The 12860-nt window shown below is 44.9% G+C and overlaps 1 protein-coding gene across 1 annotated transcript in view; it reads left to right on the top strand.

Annotated features, from left to right (window-relative positions):
* The window catches only part of KMO (kynurenine 3-monooxygenase), a 31530-nt gene that overhangs the window by 4867 nt on the left and 13803 nt on the right, over positions 1–12860 (top strand). The window contains exons 2-6 of the mRNA XM_081114625.1: positions 4078–4147; positions 4756–4853; positions 6282–6371; positions 7240–7288; positions 11668–11755. Of these exons, the coding sequence (XP_080970751.1) occupies positions 4078–4147; positions 4756–4853; positions 6282–6371; positions 7240–7288; positions 11668–11755 (395 nt within the window). The remainder of the gene's footprint in view (positions 1–4077; positions 4148–4755; positions 4854–6281; positions 6372–7239; positions 7289–11667; positions 11756–12860) is intronic.

Genomic DNA, 12860 nt, shown 5'->3' with positions numbered 1-12860 from the left:
TATGAAAATTATTAAGGAAATGCGAGGCTTATGGTGATGCCATTTGTCTGTAGAAGGGAGTATTTCAGGACACAGTTTGCCTAGGAGATGGCTGTTTACCAGCAAGCCCAGATGAATGTACTCAAGTCAGGACTAGAGAGGACTTTCCTAGATAGGCTTTAGTCCCTTTGATCATTGATTTCTTTCCAGTTTACCCTTCTCCTGGGATGTATCTATTTAGAGTTCCTGACCCAAAGCCTGGAGGTTTAGTAAATCCTCCTAATCAGGAAGTCAGGTGGGTGTTCTGAAGCCCACATGTTGTCCCTATAGCTTCATGAGTCCAATAAAATTCTGCTGAAATTCTCAGGCTGCTCTGCAAACAGTAGACACCCCTAGGCATGGCTCCCAATGCCAGGTTCATCTCTCTGTGTTTTCTTTTCCTGTTGGCAGAAGAGTTAGTTCAAATGATCGATTTCACCACTGCTCCAAATGGCTGTTTGCGGAGAACCAATTGGCAAAGGGCCAGGTGAATGCTGATAGAATAGACAGAAAACTTGGCATCAGTCAAGCGTAATGGTTGTGTTAATAGAAGTGGAATGGTGAACGTGGAAAGAGATGGGTGGATGGAGAAACATTACGGGGCAGGATTGGCAGAACTTGGGATGGATTCAACATGGAGAATGAGGGGGAGAGAGGTGCCAGGGATGCCTCTTAAGTTTCGGGCTTGAGCAACGAGATGGACGGGATACCACTCACTGACATAAGGAATATCGCAGAGAACTGACAAGATGGGACCAAGGATCACATGTTTTGGTTTGAATCTGTTGATTTCTGAGGTGCGTTGAGACATGCAGGAAGCTACGTTAATTAGACATCTGTATGTGTGAGCTCAAAAAAAAAAAAAAGAGAGATTAAGAAGAGAGGCTGGTGAGCAGCAGGATGGAATGCTGCTGAAAATGCAGGTGAGATCATTGACTATGGATGATCTTTTTTTTTTTTTTTTAAATGTTGGCTTTATTTTATTTTTTTATATATTTTATTGATTTTTTACAGAGAGGAAGGGAGAGAGATAGAGAGTTAGAAACATCGATGAGAGAGAATCATCGATCAGCTGCCTCCTGCACATCTCCTACTGGGGATGTGCCCGCAACCCAGGTACATGCCCTTGACCGGAATCGAACCTGGCACCTCTCAGTCCGCAGGCCGACGCTCTATCCACTGAGCCAAACCGGTTTCGGCGACTATGGATGATCTTGCCAAACTTCAGTTGCTAGTGATGCGGCAGTAGGTAAATCCCTGCAACCTACACAAAGCTAGTAGGAGGGCCATACTATAAGGGTTGGTGAAGGCAATAGGCAAAAAACTCTTCATAATCTCAGAGTAGGGAAAGACTTCTTTGAAAGATACCAAATGCATTAACAATAATGTAAGATATTGATAAATCTGATTACACTGAACTAAAGAACTGCCATCCTTATAAGTTACTCTAGAGTTTAAAAAGAAAGCCAGCCTGACCGGTGTAGCTCAGTGGATAGAGCGTCGGCCTGTGGACTGAAAGGTCCCAGGTTCGATTCCGGTCAAGGGCATGTACCTTGGTTGCGGGCACATCCCCAATGGGAGGTGTGCAGGGGGCAGCTGATCGATGGTTCTTTCTCATCAATATTTCTAACTCTCTATCTCTCTCCCTTCCTCTCTGTAAAAAATCAATAAAATATGTTAAAAAAGAAAAAAAGAAAGAAAGAGAGAAAGCCACAGCCCAGATGGTCTGGCTCAGTGGATAGAGCATCAGCCTGCAGACTGGAGGGTCCCAGGTTTGTTTCAAGTCAAGGGCACATGCCCAGGTTCTGGGCTCGATCTCCAGTGGAGGACATGCAGGAGGTAACTGATCAATGATTCCCTCTCATCACTGATGTTTCTATCTGTCTCTCCCCCTCCCTTCCTCTCTCTGAAATCAATAAAAATATATTAAAAATAAATAAATCAAAAGCAAGCCACAGAAGAAGATATTGGCAGCATTTAAAAATGACAAAGAGCCCTAGCTGGTTTGACTCAGTGGATAGAGCATCAGCCTTCGGACTGAAGGGTCCCAGGTTCGATTCCGGTGAAGGGCACAGGCCTGGGTTGCAGGCTCGGTCCCCAGTGTGGGGCGTGCAGGAGGCAGCCGATCCATGATTCTCTCTCATCATTGACCTTTCTCTCTCCCTCTCCCTTTCCCTCTGAAATCAATAAAAATATATTTTAAAAATAAATAATAAAAATGACAAAGACTCTGTACTCAAATCTACAAACAACTCAAAGGGTCAATAGAAGGAAAATAAAAAGACCTACAACCCAATAGAAAATAGGCAAGAGACTTTGCAGGTGCTTGATGAACGAGGAGCTGCAAGTAGTCAATCAATGTGGGAGAAAGCGTTCCCCCTCTAGTTAATCAGTTATGCACAGACTGAAACACCCTCCTCCCCTCTGACCCTCCAATGGGAATGTTTGAAAGTTTGAGAACATCAAGCGCCAGCAAAAACGAACTCTCAGAAGCTGCTGGTTGGAAAACAGATTAGTACAAAATGGGAAACCACGTGGCCTAATAAAGGTGAAGATGAATAAACCTTTGGACAGAGATTGCACTTCTGAGTATAAAACTGTAGAGGAAAAGAATGCACATACAGACTAGGAGAATATTCTTCGTAGCATCTATATATATAAAGAGGTAATATGCAAATTTGTCTGGGACACCTTTACAGTCACGACCGGCTCCAAGCCTTAATAGTCATGACCGGCGCAGCTCAGAGCGCGCCCCCACCCCAGTGGACACACACAGGGGTGGGAACCTGCTCCCAGCAGCCGCAGCGCGGGTTGGAGCACGCCCCCAGTGGGTGGTGGTGGGGGCCAGAGCGCAGCAGCCCGGGTCCTGGGTGCCGGAGGGAAGCTGGTGCCGGCAGCCAGGGGAAGGAAGACCTACTCTTGCACGAATCTTTATGCATCGGGCCTCTAGTTGTTAATAATAGTCCCCAACCAGGAAACGCTCGAATGCCCTTTCACAGTAGAACAGCTAAGTCATCTGTGAGATGTCATGCAATGATGACTCACACAGTAATAACAAAAAAAAGATGCCCGTGCAATGGATGAATCTCATAAGCATATTGTTGTGTAGAAGCAAGACGCAAAAAAAAAAATACACATGTGATTCTAATTATGTGATTTGAAAGCAAGCAAAATCAACCCAAATTGCCTAGAGCCGTGGTCGGCAAACTGCGGCTCGAGAGCCATATGTAGCTCTTTGGGCCCTTGAGTGTGGCTCTTTCTCAAAATACCGACTTCTGCGCACGGGCCATGAAGTTTCAATCGCACTGTACGTGCGCGCCCGCACGTGGTATTTTGTGGAAGAGCCACACTCAAGGGGCCAAAGAGCCGCATGTGGCTCGCGAGCCGCAGTTTGCCGACCACTGGCCTAGAGATACATACCCTGAGTGGTAAAACTCTAAAGAAGCAAGGACGGGTTATCACAAAATTCAGCATGATGTTTACCTGTTGGTGAAAGGCTGGGGATCAAAACTGAAGGGGAGGTGGGGGCAGCTTTAGGAGAGCAGCAACGTTCTGCTTTTAAAAATATATATATATTTTTATTTCAGAGAGGAAGGGGGAAGGAGAGAGAGATACATCACTGATGAGAGAGAATCATGGAGCGGCTGCCTCCTGCACGCCCCACACTGGGGATCGAGCCCGCCACCCGGGCCTGCGCCCTGAGCAGGAGTGAAAGGTCAACACTCAACCACTGAGCCACGCCAGCCAGGGGGCAATGTTCTACTTTTTTTTTTTTTTTAACCAGAATGATGGTTATGTGTGTGTTTGCTTTTGAATTATTCTGTAAACTGTATACATGATCTTTGTATAAAAGTTATACCTCACTCTAAAAAGAAAAAAGAAACCTAGCTCTAAAATTATAACATTTAATCTTGAATTATGCCATTATTGTTGCAAATGGTGCGTTCTAGAAGTGACTAAGTAAACTGGTGTGATAACCAAGCCACGCACGACAGTAAAAATTCTTTATACTGGTGGAATCAGATAAAAATGTGAAAAGAAACTTGCTTTGATTCCTAGGTTGGATCGTTAAACGCATGCTTCCTTGCAAAGAGGAATTTCCAAGTTGATGTGTATGAAGCTAGGGAAGGTAAGACAATTCCGAAAAATGAGATGTGGTTCTCATTCTGTGATCTCTTTCAATTTTAAAAGATATATATATACCTATTTTAAATATATTTTTATTGATTTTTAGAGAGGAAGGGAGAGGGAGAAGGAAACATCCATGATGAGAGAGAATCACTGATCGGCTGCCTCCTGCACGCCCCCCACTGGGGATCGAGCCCACAACCCAGGCCTGTGCCCTGACTGGGAATCGAACTGTGTCCTCCAGATTCGTGGGTCGATGCTCAACCACTGAGCCACGCAAGCTGGGCAGATTTTAAAAGATTTTTTTTTTAAAGGGGAACTGTTAGAATTTTTTAAATGTCAACTATCTAAATTCAATTCATACAAATTTACTATTATTAGCATTTTCTCTATAAGAGTTAACAAGGTCTTTTAAGATGGTACTGGTCATTACCAGTCGCACAGGTGTTACATGGCCATCTTGTCCGAGGATATAAGGAGTAGTGTGTGCCCTAGCCAGTGTGGTTCAGTGGATAGAGCGTTTGTTTATATTACCAATAAAAATAAATAAGTATTTAAAAAAATAAAAAAGGAGACATGTGTAACGTGGACTCTCCTTGCGATTCTTAGATATCCGAGTGGCTCAACTGGCACGTGGAAGAAGCATTAACTTGGCCCTTTCTCACCGAGGACGACAAGCCTTGAAAGCCATTGGCCTAGAAGACCAGGTACCTCGTTCCCGCATTTCCCTTAGAGACGATAACACCTGCTCTTTTGCAGCAATTGCATGGCTTTCGTTCATCCTGGTCCAGGGCGCTATGGAATGCCAAGGACCTCTGCGCGCAGACTCAATCTACAAAGGCTTTCAAGCTTCTGAGTTTGGCAAGAGGGTGAACATGTGATGCTTGAGGCACCTGGGATCCAGGGCAGGACCCACGACCTGGGGCAGGGGTGCAACCCCATCTGGGCTCTCAATAGGATGGGAGAGTTTTGCCCCCAGAAAGTGGGATCTGATGTGGCATTAGGATGAGAGAAGCAGGCCAACTCCATTCTTTTCTTTAAAAATATATTTGGTTTTTTTAAAGATATATTTTTATTGATTTCAGAGAGGAAGGGAGAGGGAGAGAGAAATAGAAACATCAATGATGAGAGAGAACCATGGATTGCCTGCCTCCTGCACGCCCCCTACTGGGGATGGAGACCACAACCCGGGCATGGGCCCTGACCGGGAATGGAACCGTGAGCTCCTGGTTCATAAGTCAACGCTCAACCACTGAGCCACGCCAGCCGGGCCCATTCTTTTGACTATACAGGTCCATGATCTCTTACCCACAATTCTCTACTCCAGAAAACTCTGAAAATAGAAAGCTTTTCATCACCCACTCAGCAGAAAATGTGACCTGATGGGAGGCTTTTTATGGCCTGATTTTTCTCTCGCTTAATGTGACTCTTTTACTACAGAGATATTTTGTTTGATTATAGGTGGTGCCCCAGATGCTGCTGGGAGCTATGGGATAGCCACATAGGCACTCAACTATTCTCAAAAATTCGAACGTTTCTGAATTCTGAAACCAATGGGCCTTGTGGTTTTGGATAAGGGCCTGTAGTAGATTCTCTTTCCATGGCCTCAGTGTCTCTCAACTTCTCCCTGTCTGCCGTGCAGCTTGAAAATGTGGAAAGAAATGATACATTTTTCTTGATAGGGCTTCTGTTGACAATGGGTTTCAAAATGATAACATGAGTCAATATAAATTCCAGCTCCATTTCTACCCTTTTCTGAGGTCTGAGTGTAGAAAACACTGCGTTTCAGGAGTCCTGGGTTTTTGAGGCCCCAGGGATGGCTCTCTTTTGAGACCGTGAGAAAAATCATTTCCCCTCTCTGACAATAAAACACTCCCCTCGAGTGTGATATTTGATTTGGACCCAATGCACTTTAATTCCAAAATCTAACGGTTCAAAAAAAAAAAAGCAAAAACTGAAATTTGCAGGAACACCGTTTTCATTGTTTCCCCCATACTGTGCTTCCATGGTCCTTGACATTATTTTTTAAATGTTTTTGAAAATACTTACAAATCACACTTTAAAACTGATATCGATCTTACTTGCATAATGCCATGTTACAGAAATTGAGAGGGGTATTTCTGGTTTTATTTCAGATTGTATCTCAAGGAATTCCCATGAGAGCAAGAATGATTCACTCTTTTTCAGGAAAAAAGTCTGCAATTCCCTATGGGACAAAGTCACAGGTAGGTTGACGCTAGAGATACTTGTTGATTATAGCTGAGTCTAACGTCGATGACCTATGAACCAGGAGATCACGGTTTGATTCCCAGTCAGGGCACATGCCGAGGTTGTGGGCTCCATCCCCAGTGTGGGGTGTGCCAATCAAGGATTCTCTCTCCTCATTGATATTCCTATCTCTCTCTCCCTCTCCCTTTCTCTCTGAAATCAATAAAAATATATTTAAAATAATAAATAAAATTAAGACATTTCATGTACCCCAAAAAGTATGGTGGGCAGACACATACTGTGCCTGCCATACCTCACAGAACAGTCGGTCCCACTGAATAGTCCTACAAAGTCACAAATAACCAGCATGTGCCCCAGGCAGGTGATCCACTCCTACCAACTCCCTTCTGGCCATAGCCATCCCCTCATCCCCACCCCCCGACCCTCACCCCCACACACACATTTCACATTGAAATGAAGGCCTTCAGAGTAACCTCTTTGGGAAATAGTACATTTATTCTTGTGGTGTTGTCTTTGTAAGCTTTTCTAAATAGCTCAATTTGGAGACCTCAGATAAACGCATGAAATTTACGATTTGTTGTTAAAGCTATCTTAGTGAAAATATTTTCCTACAAGAGATGGGTTTGGTTTTTATAGCATCAAACTTTGCAAAAGCCTAAATTTAAACGTAAGCGTCGTAGTATATATATTTGGTTAAAGTGCTTATTGTTTTCTTAAAAAAAGGCTACTTCGCTCCATGGTCTTAAAATGGAGCTTGCAACTTTCCGCTAAATAATCAGTTTGTCCTATTGCTGAGTGAGTAACATAGAACTACATGTGCCCATTCTCCAGAAACAAACAGCATCTCCTCTGTTTTTCTTGCAGTATATTCTTTCTATAAGCAGAACAAATCTAAACAAGGATCTGTTAACTGGTAAGTCCAAAGCTTTATCTTCCAGTTGTCATTTTGAATATAGCACATGAGACTAGTCTTGTCACGTGGTTTATTGGGACTTGTTTACCATTTATTTTTGTGCGTTATTAACAGCAGGACTATGTGCAATACCAGGCCCTTCTTGAAACGTAGTAGTGAAGCATCCCTCTTTCACCTTTTCAGTGTCTTAAATACAGATTATTTTTCCAACGTATTGAATTCCTATTGTCTTACGGGCACTGGAATGAGTGAGGGTGATCCCCGATGAATAATGCACAGTCTAGTGGGACAACAGATACGCTGGAATGATTTGCAAAGTGACACAATTCGATCTGCATTTCAGAAAAACAGAAAGCAGTAGTGTGGCCCTAGCTGGTTTGGCTCAGTGGATAGAGCATCAGCCTGTGGACCGAAGGGTCGCGGGTTTGATTCCGGTCAAGGGCACATGCCCAGACTGTGGGCTCCATCCCCAGTCGGGGGCGTGCAGCGGGCAGCCGATCGATGATTCTCGCTCATCATTGATGTTTCTATGTCTCTCTCCCTCTCCCTTCCTGTCTGAAATCAGTAAAAATATTTATTTTTAAAAAAGCAGCAGTGTGGAGGCGAATGGAGGGGGCAAGCTTCAGAGATTTGGGGTGATGCTTGTGTGCAAAAATGAGGCCCTGGACTAAAAGCTACAGCAACAGGGTGGGAGGGCAGGGAGCAGATTCAAGGTATTTGTGGGAGACCCAGAGATAGAGGGCGTGGGAGGTTGAGAAAGAGGAAGAAGGAAAATGAAACCCCGGGTTTCTAATCTGAGTAACTAAGGAGGCCCACACATTAATGGGGGAAAGCCTGGGTTGGTCACTGAAGCTGCAGCTTGGCTAACCAATCCGACCACACCCCTTGACCACAGTAGTTCTCTGTCCTCCAGCATGCGTCCCCTGCAGTTCGCCTCCTGTCTGCTGAGTCCGTCCGTCCGTCCGTCTGGATGGAGACCAGCGGTCTCTGTTCTTTGGAGAGCAGCGGTTGCCTGTGATTTATCTGTGTTTCTCCCACAGTTCCCTACCCAATGCCATTTGCAATGTGCCTTTTGAATGGAATTGAATTAAACCGGGAGGAGGAGTGATGGAGAAAGTCCTTCTAGTTAATTCACCAGGGACTTAACAAATAAGGCGTAGAAAAATGAGAAACTAACAAACAAACAGAGTGTAGTATTCTTTTTTTTTTTTTTTAATCTCAGAAAGGGAGAGAGAGAGAGCTAGAAACATCAGTGATGAGAGAGAATCATGGATCGGCTGCCTCCTGCACACCCTACCCTGGGGATCAAGCCCACAACCTAGGCATGTGCCCTGACCTGGAATCCAACCGTGACCTCCTGGTTCATAGGTTGACGCTCAACCACTGAGCCAGGGCTTCGTATTCTTAATTCAGTTTCTTTGCATACATTTGTCAGATTGTCTTTTGGATGGGCAGAAGGGCAGGGTGGGGCTAGGTGGCTAGATAGATTCATGTTGATCTTAAGAAGGTGTAATTTTCAACATGAGCTTTTGAAAACGTAGTATTGGCAACCTCAGACCATCTCTTTCTAGTACCCTCTGAATTTATTAAGGTGAAAATCATAACAACCGTGCATCGAGGCACCAGGCACTCTAGTAAGTGCTTTATATGCTGCGATTTGTATAGCCCTCCCCACAACCGGGTGAGGTGGGAATTACCTTCATCTCAGCTGTACAGATGGGGCAGGAGGCTTCGAGGGCCCCACGGGGCAACAGGTAACACGTTAATAAGTGGCAGAATGTGGATTTGAACTGGAGTCTGTTTATTCCAAAGTCCATGCTTTTAACTGCAACTGTCGCCGCCTCCCATGTGATATATGAAACATCTGCTAACACCAAGGCGCTAACACAGGCAGGGAAGACCCAGCCTCGGTGCCCAGGTCAGAAGCTCCCCTCACTGAATGCCGCTGACATGTGCTGCGCAGCACGCAAGCTCATAAATGCTATGAACACGTCCCAGCTGGTGTGGCTCAGTGGATAGAGCATCGGCCTGCGGACTGAAGGGTCCCGGGTTCGATTCCGGTCAAGGGCACGTGCCCGAGTTGCGGGCTTGATCCCCAGTAGGGGGCGTGCAGGAGGCAGCTGATCCATGATTCTCTCTCATCATGGATGTTTCTCTCTCTCTCTCTCCCTCTCCCTTCCTCTCTGAAATGAATGAACAACAAAATATAAATAAATAAATGCATGCTATAAATCCGTTAGGAAAATGAACGCGGGGCCTTTTGGCCCCTACACTTTGTTTGGGATGTAACGTGCTGTGTTCCTTTACACAAGTCTACTGTCTGAGCTGCCCATTCTCCATGGACAGTTCATTGTAAACGCTCATTTCCTCCTGACTGAGCGGCCTTCCCTGAGACATTCTAACTAACGCATTTTCCTGCATCAGCGTCTCGTGAGCGGCTCTGTCATGATTCACTCATCCGTGGGGCGTTAGTGATGGCTAAGCCAGACCAAGAGGAAAAGGACACAGGGCCAAGGGAGTTTGCCGAGTCCTGCCTCAAGCAAGTTTTAAGCCTTCCTGGTAATCTTACAGTACTTCTCAGGGCCTTTATTCTATGAGTCTACACTGCAGATCCTCTAGGGCAGCGCTGTCCCAGATGTCGCCGCAAGTGCCAGTCACACGTGTCATTGTGAATGTTGTGTTAACCCTATTAAAAACCTGAAAAGAAACAGGTGACTTGAACAATGTTCTCTCTCATCATTGACGTTTCTACCTCTCCCTTCTCTCCCTTCCTCTCTGAAGTCAATCAAATATACGAGGTGTACCGGTTAATAATGGGGATTTTGTAATCAAAGAAAACAGAACACTAGTAAAAGTTAGCCTTAGTGATTCAGGTAAATGCTGATTTGTCCAAATTTATTTGCCAAGAGATTTCTTATATGTAAATGAGTCTTTGGTTTAAAGTCGCTCAGACTTCAATATTCTAAAACGTCCAATCCCACGTTCAAGAATCTTTAAGTCTTCAAACCCCAAATCAAACTCAAAAATGGAACAAAAGGGCCCGGCCAGTGTGGCCCAGTGGTTGAGCATCGCCCTGTGCACCAGGAGGTCACAGTTCCATTCCAGGTCAGGGCACAGGCCCGAGTTGTGGGCTCGATCCCCAGTGTGGGGCGTGCAGGAGGCAGCTGATCCATGATTCTCTCTCATCGTTGATGTTTCTCTCTCTCTCTCTCCCTCTCCCTTCCTCTCTGAAATCAATAAAAATACAATTTAAAAATGGGACAAAAGAATCCAAAATTTGAGACAAAAAGGAAGGGAGTAGAGGCGGGAATACCGAGTTGAAAGTCAGAAGCTCTAGCATCAGTTCCCTGGCATTTTGCTTCCTGAGGTCGCAGGCATCTGCCAGCATCATCCTTACTCCATTTATAAGGCGAATGGTTGTGAACTAATCCCCACATCCTGATTGGTAGCTTTAAAACCAACAAACAGCCTGTAATGACAGCTTCCCTATCCTTGAGAACGCATAAGGATAAAAAACATATTTTACGACTATGACAAGAACATAATTAATAGTTCAGAAAATGAAAATGGCTAAATTCCAGAGATGACTAGCAGGAGAAAAAAAACAAACAGCACTAAAATAACCTGACTCTATTTATTGAGACATTTCAAATATTTTAATTCTTTTCCCCCCAAGGGTTTCAGTGTGTGATTATAAGAAGCATTAGTATCGCCGAAACCGGTTTGGCTCAGTGGATAGAGCGTCGGCCTGCGGACTGAAAGGTCCCAGGTTCGATTCCGGTCAAGGGCATGTACCTGGGTTGCCCGCACATCCCCAGTGGGGGATGTGCAGGAGGCGGCTGATCGATGTTTCTCTCTCATCAATGTTTCTAACTCTCTATCTCTCTCCCTTCCTCTCTGTAAAAAATCAATAAAATATATTTAAAAAAAAAAAGAAGCATTAGTATCAACAATCAACACTTGTTACAACTTGAATTAGAAGTTTAGAGGGCTTACAGCAGGCATCATATGAGAAAGAATTTGGCTGAGTATTTTCAAGCACAAATAAAGCCTTCAGTTACTGGCAACTTTTAAAATATGTAATGATTATTTCCTTTCCAGGCTGCCAATAATCTTAGCAATGTGAGAATTTGCATAATGGAATTAGTCGGATCTTTTCTTTTCTTTTTGAGATGAGAGTGGGTTGATTTTTATTCATGTCTTTTACTATCAAATTACCCTGGAACTTTTACCCAATAAAATGCCACTTCAATCATGTTGCCGTGGACAGGAATAAATTACTCGATTATGCGGTGGTCAGGATGATCCCTATTTCACTTGGATGAAGTGAGTCAGAATGAGAACTTGACTCGTGTCTGCTTTCTCCCCTGTCCCCCCAGCGGTGGAGAAATACCCCAACACCAAGGTGTACTTTGGCCACCGGCTGTTAACATGCAACCCGGAGGAAGGAACCATCACCGTGCTTGGGTAATGGCCCGCCCCTGTCGGCTTCGGAGGGAGCAGCGAGGGGTCCGAGCGACCTTTATCTGTAAACTTTGCTCTTTGGAAAGAGTTAAATGACGACTGAAAGGGTGATTCAACGAGGCTCTAGAGTCCACCACACTGTGCTTCCACTTCTCTCCTCCTGGGAAACAGACAACTCTACAGGACCCTGCATCTCAACCCTTTCTGGATGCTGCTAGTCTGCTTCTCCTTAGTTCCATTTCCTCTAAAGCTCCATTTCCTCTAAAGTTCCATTTCCTCTAAAGTTCCATTTCCTCTAAAGTTCCGTTTCCTCTAAAGTTCCATTTCCTCTAAAGCTCCATTTCCTCTAAAGTTCCATTTCCTCTAAAGTTCCATTTCCCCTAAAGGTCCAAGCCTTGTGCCCCACTCTTGCGATATGTCATGGATTTCCAGTTCATTCGACAACCACTTGTCAACTCACACATCACTAGCCCAGGCCTGCACCTTCATCCTCGGTCCTTCATTCAATCCTAATCAATGTTAATTTCTCCTGAGACACCTTCAGAGGACACCCTAGCCAGTGTGGCTCAGTGGATAGAGCGCCGGCGTGCGGACCGAAGGGTCCCGGGTTTGATTCCGGTCAAGGGCACGTACCTGGGTTGCAGGCTCCTCCCCAGCCCGGGCCCTGGTCAAGGCGTGTGCAGGAGACAACCAATCCATGTCTTTCTCTCACATCCATGTTTCGCTCTGTCTTTCCCTCTCTCTAAAAATCAATGGGAAAATATTCTTGGGTGAGGATTCAAAAACCAAAACCAAATCCAAAACCATCTTGCCATGACCTCTAACACATCTGAAACCTTGATCATCTGCTTTTCTCCAAGTGTGTCCCATTCCTGACATCCCTCGTACTATCACCCAGATAATTACAATTATTGTCATGTGTCCCTTTCCCTATTTTCTTTTTTAAAAATAAATATATTTTTATTGATCTCAGAGAGGAAGGGAGAGGGGGAGGAGATAGAAACATCAATGATGAGAGGGAATCACTGATCAGCTGCCTCCTGCACACCCCACGCTGGGGATCGAGCCCGCAACCCCAGGCATGTGCCCTGACTGGGAATTGAATGAT

The sequence above is a fragment of the Myotis nattereri genome, assembly GCF_964212035.1.
Source record: "Myotis nattereri genome assembly, chromosome: 20".
Lineage (NCBI taxonomy): Eukaryota > Metazoa > Chordata > Mammalia > Chiroptera > Vespertilionidae > Myotis > Myotis nattereri.
This window is presented reverse-complemented; position numbering and strand designations above follow the sequence as displayed.